Source organism: Ostrinia furnacalis, unplaced genomic scaffold, assembly GCF_004193835.3.
Source record: "Ostrinia furnacalis isolate ACB-3 unplaced genomic scaffold, ASM419383v2 OfSCF0587, whole genome shotgun sequence".
Taxonomy (NCBI): domain Eukaryota; kingdom Metazoa; phylum Arthropoda; class Insecta; order Lepidoptera; family Crambidae; genus Ostrinia; species Ostrinia furnacalis.
The window spans coordinates 518439-536555 of NW_021130826.1; the positions used below are offsets into that span (position 1 = coordinate 518439).

Here is an 18117-nt window from a genome sequence, read left to right on the forward strand (position 1 = left end):
TTTTCTGTGACAGACAAAATTCCACGCGGGCGAAGCCGCGGGCAGAAAGCTAGTTTAGGTATATATTAAGCACATAAGACTAAAAAACACCTATTAATACTAATAAGAATAATAGGCAGTACAACTTGATGTGCTGTAGCCCAGCTTCATTACTATTTGAACTTGTTTAGTGACTTAGAAACCAAAAATTCCTGATAATAAATCAGTGTCTAGCTTAGATTAATCTAGGGTGTATAGTATGAAAACTTTCATGATGGTAAGTTTCCGAATGAGTTTAGTAATCTATTTACAAGAGCTACTATTAATTACATAATCTCTTAGATTAATCTAAGCATAATCTACAAAAAATACATATTAATGTTATTGCAGAATTACATGTTTTATTGGATACCAATTATATTACTGAAGTATTTACTTAAAAGTTTGGAGTCTTATCAATATTGTATTCACCACACTCCTATGTTGATAACTGTCAACAAGTAAGGTAGTAGGTGTGTGAAAATTGTATTGTAATTGTAACACAACAGGCGACAAACTACACGTCATGGACTACAAATAACGTCAACATGGCTGATTAAGTAAGTTTGCATTTTATTTACACAGTTTGAGGTAACCTGCTGGAGCATGACCGCTACCTCACCCTATACCTCCAATGTCGCCCTTAGTTTATTTCGCACGTTACTTCACACGTTGCTTCCAAGAAAATTTTGTTGATTATGGGGTGTGCGTCTTTGCTGAAGGCTCTAATTAAAAATTGCAGGCATATTTACATCGGAATGGGCTCTAATTTTTTGTATGTTTTTGAAAGGAGACATTTACAATTATAAACATTTATTTAACTCTGTACAATCTTTATTATAATGTTGCATACGAGTAGTATGCTACACACTTAACGACAATAATAAAATAAAATTAAGTAATGTAATGAGAAACTCATAATTAAAGTCGTTACATTACATCGGGAATAATAAAACCGATAGTGTTCCTGCGACAAATCGAGTTGCCAACCGGTCGACCACGGTCCACACGGTTATATTTATTTATAAATTTATTTATAATGTACACTAATTATCTTCTTACATTAATTGTAATAATTCGAATATATAATTTTTACACTTTAATACTCAATGACAAGTAAAATTTAACCTAAATACATAATAAAACAATCCCTATTAACATCATAAAATAATCATAGATTAATAAAGCTTTATTAATCTAAGATTATCATTTATTACTATTACAACATAAGTCCCAAAATAAATATTACTTCTGTTCTCTAATCATATTAATATTGTGCGTCTTAGCTTCTCAATATTGATGTTTTTTTATTGTTTTCAAGTATAGTTAGATACGTTTTGTACCAATAAATTGGGAAAACGCTACAAAGTATCAGCTGTCCAGAACTAGCGTCTCTTGCATGCTATTAACTGACCTTGATACCATGTCAATATCTACGAATAGTTATTTGGCAAACTAATAATATTTATGCAGTGGAATATAGTTGAAACTACTTCAACTGTAGTAAGTACAATAAACGTATGGTTATAATTAATAATGCAGTCATAAAAAAGGTAGGCGTTGATATCGAGTTGGAACGAGCAAGTGCTATAGACAACCAGCCCTATTTTTTTACCATCGACTAAGAAATTTAAGTACTAAGTAGAAATATCACTTATATGGCTCATTTATTACTGGAGACAAAATGTCCGGTCATTCATACCCCATAATACTAAGTCTTAGACAAGTTGTCTCAGAGGACTTACTGGCAGTGGCGGGCGGCGTAGTGAGTGTGAGTGCTTCGATCAATTGGTATCATATAGCTCATGGCTTAGTACTAACTTCAGTCTGTCTTCTTCGAATATCGGTAACCCATAAATCCTGGGGAGCACCAGACCATTCTGGGGTGGTACCCAACTTGTGAGAGCCCCGGGTGTCATGCCAACCCATGCTACGCTGCCACAGTTACTGGGTTATGACTAGAATTACGAACAAACAATAGTGAACAAAAATGATACATTTCCTTTTTATTAAAGATAAACAGAAGAGTAATTTTATAAACATAAGGCAACAATAGCCCAACGGTGTCAGTGTCGGTCGGACTGACGATTCGAGGGTCGGTAGAGCGAACATCCTCATCCCATTAACTATAAGATGATGAGAACCCACACTCTTAAAACAATCATTATTTAGCTTAACTGGAGGGGTTTAAAATACTAATTACTATATACCTATAATATTAGATACTGAATATTTAGGAATTTAATACTATAGACGTGACATGCAACTCGAGTCCCTGTCCCTGCAGACTACAGACTCTATCGACCGATAGTATAGTTCGGTTACTGCTAGTGCGCTCAATAGGCCAACAAAACGTGCCTTAATGTAAACCAAGCGAGAGATAAAAAAGTGTAATCAAGAGTAGATATTAGGTACATACAATGGTAGTAGTAGTAATAGTTGCAACAATTTAAAATGTAGTTTGATGTACTGTCGACTGTACATCCCATCTACAGTAATGGGTACAGGGGAGTTTTACATTACATGGTCGGCCGATGAAACAATCGGAAAGTGTGCGTTCTTGGAGGAGCGTCATATTGATCAAGCGGTCGGCCGATAATTTAGTTTGAAAACAAAACTCCAATCGAACTTTTTAATCGGCCGATATTGTATCGCTGTAATGTGCGCATTTCCGTAGCTTTTCATATTGATTAAGATGGCAACCAAAATATCGGCCGACAGAAAGTCTAGTCTTGAGGGACTCAATGTGAATGAATCATACATTTAACCAGTTTCGCGTGTCAGGTTTAGGGACATAACCATATAAGAATATGGATCCTATAACAAGTGCTGTCCCAAACGCAAATTGTATCGTCAACACAAAATTAAACAAATATATCGAAACAACACAAGATATCAATATCGCCACAGATGTTGCAAATCCCTTGAGAATGTTGTCAGCATATTTAACTACTACCGCAACTAATAAGCCACCGGCTGCCTGTAGTAATACCAAATACCAAACGAATCCGTCGAATCCTTTGAGTAAATCTCTAATTGACCATTCATTGTTAAACAGATAGGTAATTGTGCCAAATGGTAGAGAAAGTAAACTCAATTGCACATTCCTCATCCAAACCTGAAACAAAACAGGATTTTTAGTGCGACAAAATTCTATGTAATTTAACATACATATAACTTTTTTCTTGGTTCTTGAGGTAGGTAATGGTGAATCTCGTAACGTTTTAGTTAAAATAGGAAAAAAAGAAAAGGGGGGTGGAAAATTAATTCCGTAAATATTATGGATGATGGCAAATCAACCCAGTTAATAGAAGCGCTAGGCAACAAAACTAGGCACCTTTAACGATATTCCTATGTACCCTCGACTAATACATATAATTATACATACATAAATTACATAATATAAAATATTATTATTACTAAATTTATAGATATTATGTATAATACTTACCGATACGTCGGACTCCTTGAGTACCTTCTCGAAATAAATTCCAGCAAATCCAGATATAAAGCATGCAGTTAATGCTGCAGCAAATCCAATTACTTTAGACTGGTTTTCTGAGCCAGAAGTTTGTTTTTTATCTGTCGATGATAGCTGCACAAGTGCAACGCCAGATGCTAACAGCGCTAAAGCACACCATTGCCATTTTTTAAGTTTCCTTTTCAAAACGATAACCGCGAAAAATGCTGTTGTCAACAACTTCAACTGATATGTGACCTGAAAAAATGAATAGCGTTATTAGCTTAGTGTGACAACATCTCTAAACCGTGGTAAATAGCGGTTTTACGTGTCCAGCAAAAGCAGATAAATAACAGGAGTTTTAGTAGGTCTAGTTTGAATCAACGATACACGATATCAAATACCCTACCTAGATACAGTAAATATACTGAAAATTGAGTGCCTGTTCAAAGTCGCGAGCGCATTTGCGTTTGCGTCGTTAATTCAAATTTGCTCCAAATATTTTAATTGATTTTAAAAGAATGGGGTGTCATGTCGCGTTTGCATAACAACAATACAGTGTGAGTCACGTTAAAGTGTACATATGAAAATAGATGAAACTAGACCTATTTTTATCGACAAAAAAGAGGTCAAATTTGAGATTTTTTTTTAATTTTTCATAGATTTTTTTTTCTTGCAATTACTTATTGTAAAGATAATTAGTTAACTAAAAAGCAAGAAATAAGTAAAATTTTATAAAAAAAAATAAAACCGACTCCAAAAAACCTACACTAAAACGTAGAAAAATAATTACTAATTACCTACTTATTTATTAGGACGAATTATTAATATTTATGTAGGTATACCATGATTGATACTTCTGGAGTCGGTGCCAAGATTATGAAACATGTAAAGTTTGCCTGCACCGACTCCAAAAGTATCAATCATGGTATACCTACATAAATATTAATAATTCGTCCTAATAAATAAGTAGGTAATTAGTAATTATTTTTCTACGAAAAAAAAAAAAAAAAAAAACGGGTCGAATTGAGAACCTCCTCCTTTTTTGAAGTCGGTTGATAACTTTTAAACTAAGCGGTATATCCTGATAAAATAAAAACAGTAATAATGCTTAATAACAGGCGATACTAAAAAAATACATAAAATACACAAAAAAGGCCAACAAATAATAAAAAATGATACTTTTTGAAAAAAAAACTGCTTTTAAATTCGTGTTTTTTTGGTTATTTGATAAATTTCTCCAAAAAATGCCCCTATAACCGGTGGTTTTTACTACTTTGTATTATTCTCTATCGTATTAACTTCGTAAAACCAAAAATCGCATGTCTCTATCCCTATCACAACATTTGCAATGATCGTTTGAACTAAGCCTCTCCGGGCGCGTTATTCAACGCTTCGTTAACAACGAAACTGAAAATGGCTCTAGATTTGTAATTTAGATACAGACAAGTTAAATTTCAAATAAAAACAAAAGATTTCAAAGTAAAATAAGCATTTTAGTTAAAATTAAAATTTTCTCTACCTGCAGCGGAGAATAATGTTGTGGCAGGCCTTTGTTCAAACGCTCATAGCAAATGTTGTGATAGGGATAGAGACATGCGATTTTTGGTTTTACAAAGATAATACGATAGAAAATAATAAAAAGTAATAAAAACCACCTGTTATAGGGGCATTTTATGGAGAAATTTATCAAATAACCAAAAAAACACGAATTAAAAAGCAGATTTTTTTCAAAAAGTATCACTTTTTATTATTTGTTGGCCTTTTTTGTGTATTTTATGTATTTTTTTAGTATCGTCTGTTATTTAGCATTATTACTGTTTTTATTTTATCAGGCTATACCGCTTAGTTTAAAAGTTATTACGTTTTCTTTACAATAAGTAATTGGAAGAAAAAAATTCTATAAAAAATTTAAAAAAAATCTCAAAAATTTTTTGACCTCTTTTTTGTCGATAAAAATAGGTCTAGTTTCATTTATTTTCATATGTACACTTTAACGTGACTCACACTGTATAAAGAAAATATTGATTGGTCTGATATTATGTAGGTAGATAGGTAGATATGTATCGGAAGATTATAATTTAATTACACCTATCATTGAATTGATCTGTACTTACTTGATAAGTGGCAGCATCTAAATTTGAAGCTGACACGTACAGCAAGTTGTTTTGAATTATATAAAGAAATGATGGCACACAAACACGTAAAGTATCCTTGATGTTTAAAATTACTGTTGCATACATGGTATCAAAACCTTTTTTAACCCCACGAGATTCTTGTATTACAAGACCAACACAAAAAACTAATTTGAAGACTTCAGCCATCACAACAGCTGAAATAAAAAAAAACCTTATTAGAAGTTTCTGTCTTTTTCAGGTGAGTGTGGAGGAATAGATAATGGTCATACAATTGATATGTTATTTTGATAACTATCTGTGTTCAATCACAGTATCAAACCATTTTAGTGATGGCATACGTACACATATTGCTACAGCATAATGAGTTTCTAATTTGCTGTCTTAGCAACCAAAAACTAGCTTCACCAAATCACTGATTGACTACTGTCTCTAAATCTCACCCATTGCACCCATTATAGATATTGCAACATAACCATGTTTTTATCATGAACACAGAAAATCAGAACTTAAACTTCCTGAGTTTTAATAAGTATGCCATCCATGAGCCACTTCCTGCACAACATGTTATCTAGGGCATTGCTGCCATATCATTTATTTTTGCAATTTTAATATATTTTATGCGGAATCCATTGTCAATGTATAATATCTACAATTTTTTATACAAAAAATAATTTATTACCTGCTGCTGAAGAAAACATTTCTACTTCTCTTGTACGTGCATATCGCATACTTAGTCCCAATGCAGCATTTTGTACTGTAAGCACTACAAGACTTACATATTTTATATAACCTGGAATCAGAAGTTATAAAATAATTATAATTTCCAAATTGTTTTTTTTTAATATACAGAGTAGTTGCAGGTTTTCTCTACATTCAATTCCAAAGCTTCTGTTTCTTTGAGTGAATATCTTTTTGTTCTAAATAAAGCTCTTTATAATATTTAATACACTTTATTTAAGTTTGACCAGAGGCCAAAATTTTTTTATACTTTATCCAAATAGTTTTGCTACCTCGCAATGACGTATCCTGGAGGCACGAACCTAAAACAGAGCGGATCTCTAGATTAGCTCTGCTCTATTTTGTAATATAGATACCATTTTCCTATTTAAACCTTATATGATTAATGGAATTAAAGAAAGCAAATAATTAGAACAACCAAAAAGATTTATTGCTAAACAATTACCTATATCTTTGATAGTTAAATCTATAAAAGTTACTATCTTTCAATTAATCAATCAGCTAATAAGTAGGTAAGTATTACTAATAATTATCACATTTCAAATCAGGAATTTTTGCTTTACAATATGTTTATCAATAAATTGTACAAAATTATGAAAAGATAAGATGCTTCCTTACCATGCTTAACTTGTCGATTTGGGGAATATGTTTGCGACTTTTTAGTATCATTATCCATAGTTTCAGATGTTAGCTGACTGTCCTCAGTCTCCACCTTTGGGGTTGCCAAAGTCAGCTGACTGGTCTCAGTCTCTTCTACCTTTAGGGTTTGATCGTCAGCTTCACGTTCTGTTTTATCTCCTTTTACAGTTACAAGTTCGGTTTCTTCAAGAATGTCACCGACTTCTGGATTACCAGCAGATTTCATGGAAAACTTAAAAAAATAAATAATTCCAAATACTATAATGTCACTGAGATATAACAAAACACAGAATTTTAAGATAAAAATACTCACTATGATAGTTTTGGTTCTATAATGATGAAAAATAAAATAGCGGTTTTCTAAATTTTTTACTCTTTGTAAACTTGGTTTTTATACAAATATCGTATCTTTTTTTCTTTGCATTATTATATTGAGATCCAAGTCAATGTAATATTGACAGTGTTATAAATGGTTTATTTGTATTTGAGTTACTTTTTTAACCACATTTATCTTGAAATTGAATGAAAGGATTTGAAAGGAATTATACTACACATACAAAAAATGTTGACGTCGACTGACTATGTAGACGTTACAACTTTTTCTTTAAAACTTCAAAAGATTGAAGGCTTGCACTTCTTGCATTTTGCCAAACATTTCCGATTATGTGACGATTATAAACGAGACGAAAATATAAAAATGCATAGACAATTAAATCAATAAAGAAATCGGTTGCTCCTTTATAGATGACCCACGCTGAACTGTCCCACCAAACTCAATGACAGGGGGGCGCTACCATCGTTCAACTATATGGTTTCCAACATGGCAAAAATCGGAACCAGCGATCCGGTATTGACGGTGGCGCCCCACTGTCAATGTCATCGATAGGACAGTTCAGTATTTTGGAACTATAGTCGAGTTTTTATCAAGCGATTTGACTTTCTTTGAATTTGATTGTTTCGAGAATCGAGTATTCGAAACGAAGGCTTTTAGAAATGAGGACTATCGTTTTTATACTTAACAGTTGGCACCCCTGGCGATTGACAGGACCTTACTCTACAGTGGCGCCATCTTGATGAGTGCAAATGCGATAGTCCTCCTACCACTTTAGCGCTCACAAGTTGGGCGCCACTGTCTTCGCTACTAGCAAGTGACAGGACCTTACTCTACAGTGGCGCTAACTGGTGAGCGCTAAAACGATAGCCCATTATAACTGTCACGTTGTGCTGTGCCTTTTCAACAGCGTTGCCAGACGTCCCGATTTTTTAATCAAATTTAAATGTCTCGCGCGGGATAGGCTCGGTCCCGCTTTTCGGAGAGAGACACTCACTTCACCAGACTATTGTTTGAAACGCCATATTATTCTAAAGAATAAAACTTTTTCAACCGACTTCAAAAAAGGAGGAGGTTCTCAATTCGACCCGTATGTTTTTTTTTTTTTTGAACAAATCTTTTTTCGGCGTATAGGTAATACCTCAAGGGTGGTCCCATTTAAATTTAATAATAGAAAAAACAACCCCCAAGGGTGGAAAATTGGGGATGAACTTTTTTATACGCAATATCTCCGCCGATTATAAATCAATTTGAACGATTATTTTTTTGTTGAATAGGTATTATCAAAAGGGTGGTTTCATGCGAATTTGAAGAAAATATTTCACCCCCAAGGGTGGAAAATTGGGGATGAACTTTTTTATACGCAATATTTTTAATTTTTAGTATTTTTTTGTGTTCACGCATTTGAAGTCGGTTTTATTTTTTTTAAAAGTTATTTAATTTCGATTTTTGTTTTTTTTTTTCTTTTTTTATTCTAAAGACGAATTTAACGTTAGAGTAAATCTGATTAAAAATATTATTTTTTTGTTAAAATACATTTTCTATGGCTACTTTTGCTATCTATTGTCACGTAAATGTAATTTTACGTCAAATAAAAAGATAAATATTTGAAAACCTTTGATTATATACGTTTTTTTACTATGTCCCGCTTCTAACGGAAGAATCCCGCTATTTTCACTCAAAAAGTACCAAAGTCCCGACTTGGCGAAAAAAAAAAACTGGCAACGCTGCTTTTCAACCTCTTGCCCAGGAGAACAGGGTCTAGTCTAGACAAAGTGCACAATAAAATCGCAAACCAGTCGAAAAATGGTCGAAAGGTCTTTTTTGTGTGGAGTTTTGACGGATTCGATTATCAAAAAGCTAGTTGACCACCCCTGCAAGCGCGATTCGTGTGTGGATTCGTGAACATGTCCCGAGGCGATTTCGTTACGATTCATTTATGTGTGTGTTGCAGTAAGGGGCATGGGTAGCATAGGAGTTTCATAGAAAGAATCAAAGATTATGAACGGCTCGAGTTGATAATTATGATTGCGATCCCTTTCTGAGTTGACAAGTTTAGTGTGCTTCGAATTATTACGTGCTCTGAGCCCCGATTACGGTAACTTTTATAACGTCTACAATCCAGACGCGTTTCTGATTCTGCGATACGATTGGTCAAAACAGCTGACGTACGCTGTTGAACGACCAATCGTATCGCAGAATCGAGAAGCGTGTCTGGATTGTTGACGTTAAAAATTACCGTAATCGGGGCTCTGTGCTTCGACATTGGCTGTCGATAGGTTAACTATCGATACTACGGGTAGCACTACTTGACAATTTGACTGACAGACAGTGACAGACCATGACCGATTTTGACATTACGTAACAGGATTTCTAGGGCTTGCATAAAAATCAGCGTAAAATTTGTTAAAAATGGGTCTACATTTTGGTGAACTTGCGAAAATCCGTGGAATCATTTCATACAAGATTTCACCTCACGAACAAAGGGCTTATGCAGGAGCTATTTCCAATGGAATACCCAATATCTTCCGGAGATTTCGTGAAAAGGTTTTCATAGTTGCTCCACGTAAGTTTTTACCTCTATCTATAGTTTATAATTTAATATCCGAATATGTAAAAGTTTTGCTAATTTCTCATACTAGGGGGTTGGTGGTTGCAATCGAGTAACATTTTATATAATGATAAAAGTTTTCGTTATTTCACAAACGAGAGTGAATCAATATCAATTTGAGGAACTCCAAATCAAATCCAGTTTTGTCCCTATTATTAATTTGTACTTGATAGCAAAGAAAAAGTTTACAGTAAACATTGAAATCAATGGAAAAATAATCTGATAAACCAAACTTTATAAAAGTAAAAATCTTCTTGATTGTTATTTCATTTTCTTAAATTCCTAATTATTTCGGCTCATTATAATTTAGAACTATATTTAACTAACCTATATTTAGGCTGAGTTGTTTGCGCGTGAACTTTACCGCAATACTAAATTCGCACCTCAGCTGGAACACCAATGTATTGGAGACGTTAAAAAAAAGCGCAATCGGGGCACTGGTGCGTTTTGTATAGAGTTCGATAGTTTTTTGGCGTTTGGATCGTTCAACTCAGCCTGAGATATTTATTATAATGTATTGTTAATCACTGACAGCTATTTTTCAATTTTGCACATATTTACATCTTGTTTTATATAATTTTATTAAAGAGTTCTGCCTGATTCTGTTGCCAATTCATAGTTGATTGATAACCTGTTTTAATCACATTTTCTTTTGTTTTAGCTTTCATCGTTGGATATTTGGTTTATGAAGCTGTTGAACGAGAGCATCATAGGCTCTCCCGCAAAAACCCTGCTGATTTTGAAAATGATCAATAAGTATTTTGAATTGATACATCTGTAGTACATTATTAAATTTATTGTTATGTAAGCATTTCTTGTGATTTAATTTAGAATGATGGATGGTGGATTAGAATGATGGTGGGTGAATGTCTTAGTCTCCTCAAATTATGAAAACCACATGGAAACCTATTTGGTAGGTTTTTGAATATCACAGTCAGATATAGACAGACAGTACTGTTTTATTAAAGTTTAGTGATTTACCTAGTTGCTTTATAACTTTGTTTTACAACAAGCAGCGGAGATTTGGGTCATTTTTGTAAATCAATATTATTCCGAGGTGCCCCCAATGGGGGTGACACGTACGAGAGATAGAGATGGGTTTCCACCCGGGTAAAAACCCACATGAAGGTAAAAACCCAATAAAAACCCGTTTCATTCCACCCGTGGGTGTTTACACCGGGTGAAAACAAATAATTTTATAATTATTTCAATTGGTATCTTTTCTTTATTTTTATTGAATTTTTCTCATTTAAGTTTATTGATTAATAAGTAATAAGTCAAATTTAACACTAATATGCATTTATATCGTGGCCAAATCGTAAAATTGATCAGGTTATGATGATATTACATAGAGTTAATAACTCTTTACATAGAGTTAATAATTTGACTTATTACTTATTAATCAATAAACTTAAATGAGAAAAATTCAATAAAAATAAAGAAAAGATACCAATTGAAATAATTATAAAATTCTATGTGATATTATGACCAATTATTTTATAAAATGGTGTTATTTCAAGAATCGTTGAACCGATTTAGAAGAAATTTAGTAGGAACACAATAATTTGTGATCATGGCAAGGACATGGAGGGGGGGGGGGGATGCCAAAGATGCCAAACTCTCTCTTTGATGACATTACGGTATAAAGTTACAAATAACAACACCAACTACAAAGTACTTCTGCTTAAAAACTTGAAATCGAACCGCCCTTCCGCCACTGTAACGCATTGTAACGTTTTTCAAGACCCCTCTCCCCCCAGATTGCATTACGTAACACTAGAACGCCCCCTTAGCAACAAATACCACTTCTCACTTTAAAAAAACGCTATTTTTGTTTTCACCCACCAGAATGGGTGATAATGGGTAAAAACCGGGTTTTTACCCAAATCACCCAGTTTTAACCCAATCGGGTGAAATGGGTTTTTACCCACTACCCATCTCTAACGAGAGAGGGCTGCTTTTATGGCGGATTTACACTATGCGGAAATTAGCCGAGTCAATTAAAAAAATCAGAGGAGTGGGGATGAAATTCATTCATTTTTCATCCCCACCCCACTGTTTTTTTTACTTGACTTGGCTAGTTTCCGCGTAGTGTAAAAGCAGCATGTGGATTGTGGATTGCATCCATGTGGGTGGGGCTTATTTATAGCAATGTTACGGTAAATGTGATTAATATGAGATATTAATCTAAGGTGTTATAGGCATTATGGCAAAGTAATGTTATTAAGTTACGCAAGAAACAGTCCAAACTCATTTTGCCAAATTATATTAATATATGATATCAAAATGTGAGGCTGTACATGAGCGCTGTACACAAGCCGGTGTTCTCTTATGATATTTGTTAAGATTAAGGTTACATTATAAAATAATTACTGATGAATGTCGTTAATTTATCACTTTTACCTCGCCTGTTGGTAATTATTCATAATAACCGGCGATTATTATTAATTTTCAATCTATAGGCAATCAGCACAACTACACACCCAACAGCTGATAAAATTGCCTTTATTGCGGCCATGTTGTTTTCACAAATCGTGTATTTATAATGCGAGTAAGTGTGTGCGTAATGTATGTACCGAACACGTTTATTTTAAAGTTATGCCAAGTCCATGAGATATACGACCAGAGAGCAGAAATAACAGGAGTAGCAGCGCGCGTTTATTTTTTTTTTTTTTTTTTTTTTTTTTATATAATAAGATCCAGATATTGCGAGTAGTTGGATCTTTTGGAAATCTGTAAAATAGCGGGAACTTACTTAACACGTTTATTATGTCAGGGTAAATGTGATAAATTGAAAATTATTAATAATCGCCGGTTATTATGAATAATTCCCGACAGTCGAGGTAAAAGTAATAAATGAATTTACATTTATCAGTGATTATTAATAATGTATTAATACTAACAAATATCATAAAAGAGAACACCTATTGGCAGTATCAAATTGTTTGCATAGAATTTCGATTATATTGTTATAAGTACACTATCCTTAAAATATTACACAATTAGGAATTTTTGCTTTCCAGTCATTCCAGTGGCAACACTTCTAGAAATTTAGTTTTTTGCAAATTTAGTGTATTAATTAATGTGAAATAAATAAAATAATATTTACCGATGGAATGTAATGTTGTCCTTTTCAAGATTTGATGTTTCAGATCTCTTCTGACAATTAAAAACACTGCAATTCACCATTTTTATCGCAGCACGTTACTCTTCAATAGTGACATTTGGAATATGTCATTGGTGGCGCTGCAACTAGTTTTTATAAACTGAGTGAACCACTGGTCTACTTACATTGCTAGAGGGGATTGCCTGTCAGTTCCACTCCTGTTATTTCTGCTCTCTGTATACGACAGTGGTCGGAACCGGAATCTGAGTCCTTTTTGTGAGTGCTCCACTGTCAGTTATACTATCTTTGGTTGGTGGTAAAAAAAATACATCTGACAGAGATGACGTCTGTCTGACTGACATTAAAGTCAAAATTTGTAGGTTATAATAAACGAACGAGGACTAAAATATTGTATCGAAAGAAGAGCGTTATCGGACGTAAAATCTATTGATTGTGAAGAATTCTTTGTGTTTTTCAATATGTGGAGAAGCTTGAGGCATTGCGCTTTTAAAAGAAAACAGTTACCGATGGTATTCATACAACACAAGACATTTTTGACCAATGATTACCAATGTACTGAAGCTTGGAATTCACTAAAGACAAGTTCTATTTACAATCAAATAAATTTAAACGATTTCTATAATATAATTGATCAAAACTATTCTTCGAAGGGTGTTATTAGCCCAATTGATGTCGATATATTTGCTGGTGCAATCAACGATGCGTTTCACTTGGAGGAGCTCAAAGATCTTCTCCATAAGTTGAGACTTTCGGCTGAAACTGGAAATATGTTAGAGTCCACCCATCAAGCAACGATCAGAAATTATCTTCAATTTGGAAATACAGAAGATTTGTTGAGTATTTTAAAAGATCCTCTTAATTTTGGAGTGTTCTTGGATGAGTTTACTGCTAATATTTTATTAGATAAATTAGTTACATCATCGAATTTTGAACAAGCTGCTAATGTTGCGGCGTTAATAATGCTGCAAGAAGAATATGAAAATGAAATCTCTAATGCTCTGTGTCAGTATGCCTGTTACAAGTATGTCATGAATTATAGTAGACCTGAAGAGCCACAAGTTGTAGAAGATAAGAAGAAGAAAGTTGATGAAATCAAAATTAGAGTTAAGTTCTTAAGAAATCCATATTTTGATGATCATTTTGATATCAAAGATGTCTTTACCCTGTCTGGAAAAACATTAGCTTGGATTTCAGAAAGAAAAGTGGATAACACCAACCTAAATCTACAAATTATTGGATGGTTAATATACAAAAAATATGATAAACTCCTACTTTTATGCAATACAAATGCCAAAAATGAATCATTCAAAACATTTCCTGAATTAATAGACTTGTTTAAAAAGGAAATAAACTTTGCAGACCAAGATTCAAAATTAAAATTAGAAGCATGCATTTCCATATTAGAAAATGTGAACCAAGTAGATTTGTCCCTAGAAGAATGTATTAAAAACTCAATTGAAAATGCAATAAATAAATCTCAGACTCGAGACATAGAAAGTCAAAAGCAGGTTTGTACCAAATCCTTTATGTAAAAGTTGTTAAAAACAATTACTTTGTGGGGACTTGTCCAATAAATGTTTCTTTAGGCTTCCACAGACCAAACGCGGGTCAGAAGCAGTGCGGGTCAGTTGCAGCGCGGCAGTAGGCACACTGAAGGCAGCGGCAGTTTCAAAGCAGTTGCAACACGGGCAGTTGTAAAAAAATACAATATTCGTAAACCGCTTTCAACGCGCTGCGCTGCACTGCTACCGCCCTGCCTCCGGTGAGTCATATTAATATGGCCGCCATAGTAATACAACAGCGCGGGCCCGCGCTCGCGCCGCTTCTATCCCGCTCCCGCGCAGCCTGGTTTGTTGTTCGGAAGTTGCAGTGCGGCGCGGCGCGGAGCGGTTGGAGCGCGGGCCCGCGTTCAAATTTGGTGTGGTGACACACTTCGAAGAGTTTCTTGTATTACAACTTGCGCGGGCCCGCATTTAAACAGCGCTGCTACTGCCCCGTTTGGTCTGCCGTAGCACAGATAATATAATACTAGCCTTTTATGTTATGTTTTGCATATTACTCTTTTTCAGATATTTCAATCATGGAGGGAAATAAGGGAGAAAAAACTAGAAGAACAAACCAAACGTTTAGATAGAGCAAAGCGCATAGAAGCAATCAACTACAAACAGAAGGATCTACAAGTAGAAGAACAAAAGCTATGGTTCTTTGAAAATGAAGAAGCTATTGATCTTGAAATTGAAGAAAAAGAACAGACTACTCGATCCAATTCGAAAAAAAAATCTATAAAAGCTGTTGATGAAGATTATATTCCACCTGAGATATTACCCAAAAGGAAATAAGTCTTAGTAGGGAAATAAAAGCTTTAATTAGTTAACTTCACAGTTTTTATTGACAGTGTTAACTACATTATAACCTTTACATAGCTATTATTTTACAAATTCTCGACAGTACCTACATATACATTTTTTTACTTAGCTTTAGTACTTGCCGATTGACCAAATCATACAGATTTTAATACATATGTTTGAATGAATACATTTTGTTCTTTATTTGTTTGTTATGTAGGTAGTAGGAAAATAAAATGTATCTGGGCAATATGAAGTTACATCTGCTGATCTGCCTGAAATACTTGCATACTTCATCAATTTAATTAACAAATAGAAATACAAATAAAAATAAAAATAAATGTTTATTAATCTTAACAGGTTTATAATATTATTATTATTTATGAGTACATTATAGGCCAGTAGAATTAAACACAAAAATTTAATGTTTTTGAACATGAAAAGTTAAAACAGTTTAATGCAAGAATCAATTATAAATTGTAAGATGGGAGATGTAATGATCGAAAGAGTACAGTTTTGAATATGTTTGTCTGTACATAGTATGTACACAAAAATGAATTAAATCGGAAATAATTCCTACTAAAGATTTTAGTGCTTTAATGGCTTCATTAGTTGCCCATAAAGATTCTCCTAGGTTTTCGACTTCGACGGAGTTGTGCTTAAGTGGTGGGGGCCCCCGAAAGGGGCGCTTTTTCGGTTTTCCGGTTATACCGCGTAAAGGACTTACCCTATCGAAAAGTGGTCTTCCTGACGGTTGAAGGGAATTTAATCCTGCATTAAATAAGACCAAATTCATATGTTTTGAACAAACCGTTCTCATGCAAATGTTCGGCAAAGTAGAAAATATGTGTATAATTAATGACCCTCTCCACGTCCAATGGCTCGTTACCCACAGGCTTCCAAGTCTTGAAAAGGAGCGCCTCAACCAGTGTAACCCTATCAAGGCTTACGAGCTGGATGCGCCTATCCTTGTTCGTCCCAGCCGTTCCTTAACTGCGGTTGCTGCACCTCTTCCTGGCACTCACCTGAACGACTCTGTGTTACCTACTGTGGCTGCTCCTCTTCCTTGTATCCTCCTGCACGACTACGTTGCCTAGCCGTATGCCTGGTCTAAGGTTCGACGCCAAAAATCAGCAACAACAAGTTCATATTAAAACGCTGAAGAGTTTTTTGTTTGAACGCGCTAATCTCAAGAATTACTAGTTTGATTGAAATAATTATTTTTGTGTTGAATAGCTCATAAATTGAGGAAGGCTATAGGATATATACAATCACTCTACGACTAATAGAGGCGAAGCAGTAAATAAAAATGTTGCAAACACGGAAAATAGTATTTAAACTATTTTCACGCCTACGAAGTTGATTTTGTGGCGTCGAACCTTGGACCAGGCATATGGCTAAGCAATGCAATCGTACAGGAGGGTACAAGGAAGAGGGGCAGCCACAGTAGGTAACACAGGGTCGTTCAGGAGAGTGCCAGGAAGAGGTGCAGCAACCGCAGTTAAGGAACGGCTGGAACGAACAAGGATAAGCAAATCCAACTCGTGAGCCTAGACAGGGATACGCTGGTTAAGGCGACCCTTTACAAGGCTTGCGAGCCTACGGGTGACCGGGTGACGAGCTATTGGACGTGGAGAGGGTCATTAATTATACACATATTTTCTACTTTGCCGAACATTTGCACGAGAACGGTTTGTCCAAAACATATAAATTTGGTCTTATTTAATGCAGGATTAAATGCCCTTCAACCGTCAGGAAGACCACTTTTCGATAGGGTAAGTCCTTTACGTGATATAATCGGAAAACCGAAAAAGCGCCCCTTTCGGGGGCCCCCACCACTTAAGCACAACTCCGTCGAAGTCGAAAACCTAGGAGAGTCTTAATGGGCAACCAATGAAGCCATTAAAGCAATAAAATCTTTTGTAGGAATTATTTCCGATTTAAAATCTAATTCTACTGGACTATTAGTAGATAATAATAATACAGTGCGAGTCATGATAAAGTGCACATATGAAAATAGGTGAAACTAGACCTACTTTTCATCGACAAAAAAGAGGTCAAAAATTTATTGAGTTTTTTTTTAATTGGATTTTTTTCTTCCGATAACTTATTGTAAAGAAAACGTAATAACTTTTAAACTAAGAGGTATATCCTGATAAAATAAAAACAGTAATAATGCTAAATAACAGGCAATACTAAAAAAATACATAAAATACTCAAAAACTGACAACAAATAATAAAAAATTATACTTTTTGAAAAGAATTTGCTTATAAATTCGTGTTTTTTTGGTTATTTGATAAATTTCTCCAAAAAATGCCCCCATAATAGGTCGTTTTTTTTACTTTGTATTATTCTCTATCGTATTACCTTTGTAAAACCAAAAATCGCATGTCTCTATCCCTATCACAACATTTGCTATGATCGTTTGAACAGAGGCCTGCCATGCCACCACATTATTCTCCGCCACAGGTAGAGACAATTTTAATTTTAACTAAAATGCTTATTTTACTTCGAAATCTTTTGTTTTTATTTGAAATCTAACTTTGTTAACGAAGCGTTGAATGGCGCGCCCGGAGAGGCTTAGTTCAAACGATCATTGCAAACGTTGTGATAGGGATAGAGACATGGGATTTTTGGTTTTACAAAGGTAATACGATAAAAATAACACAAAGTAATAAAACCCACCTGTTATGGGGACATTATTTGGAA

The 18117-nt window shown here is 34.3% G+C and overlaps 3 protein-coding genes across 3 annotated transcripts; 2 read left to right on the plus strand and 1 right to left on the minus strand.

The window, feature by feature from the left end:
* Positions 1–155: 155 nt before the first annotated feature.
* Positions 156–7548, minus strand: Ugalt (UDP-galactose transporter). The gene is made up of 6 exons (XM_028323003.1): positions 7307–7548; positions 6973–7225; positions 6296–6406; positions 5596–5810; positions 3470–3736; positions 156–3136 (listed from the first exon to the last, which is right to left on the minus strand). Exons 2-6 carry the CDS (start codon positions 7217–7219, stop codon positions 2774–2776), a joined length of 1203 nt encoding a protein of 400 aa, XP_028178804.1. The 5' UTR covers positions 7220–7225; positions 7307–7548; the 3' UTR covers positions 156–2773.
* Positions 7549–9628: 2080 nt separating this feature from the next.
* UQCR-Q (Ubiquinol-cytochrome c reductase ubiquinone-binding protein) lies at positions 9629–10746 on the plus strand. The gene is made up of 2 exons (XM_028323007.1): positions 9629–9890; positions 10597–10746. Exons 1-2 carry the CDS (start codon positions 9737–9739, stop codon positions 10689–10691), a joined length of 249 nt encoding a protein of 82 aa, XP_028178808.1. The 5' UTR covers positions 9629–9736; the 3' UTR covers positions 10692–10746.
* Positions 10747–13401: 2655 nt separating this feature from the next.
* Positions 13402–15764, plus strand: LOC114366225 (uncharacterized). The gene is made up of 2 exons (XM_028323019.1): positions 13402–14570; positions 15132–15764. The coding sequence occupies exons 1-2, from the start codon at positions 13521–13523 to the stop codon at positions 15399–15401; spliced, it is 1320 nt and encodes a 439-aa protein (XP_028178820.1). The 5' UTR covers positions 13402–13520; the 3' UTR covers positions 15402–15764.
* Positions 15765–18117: the final 2353 nt, after the last annotated feature.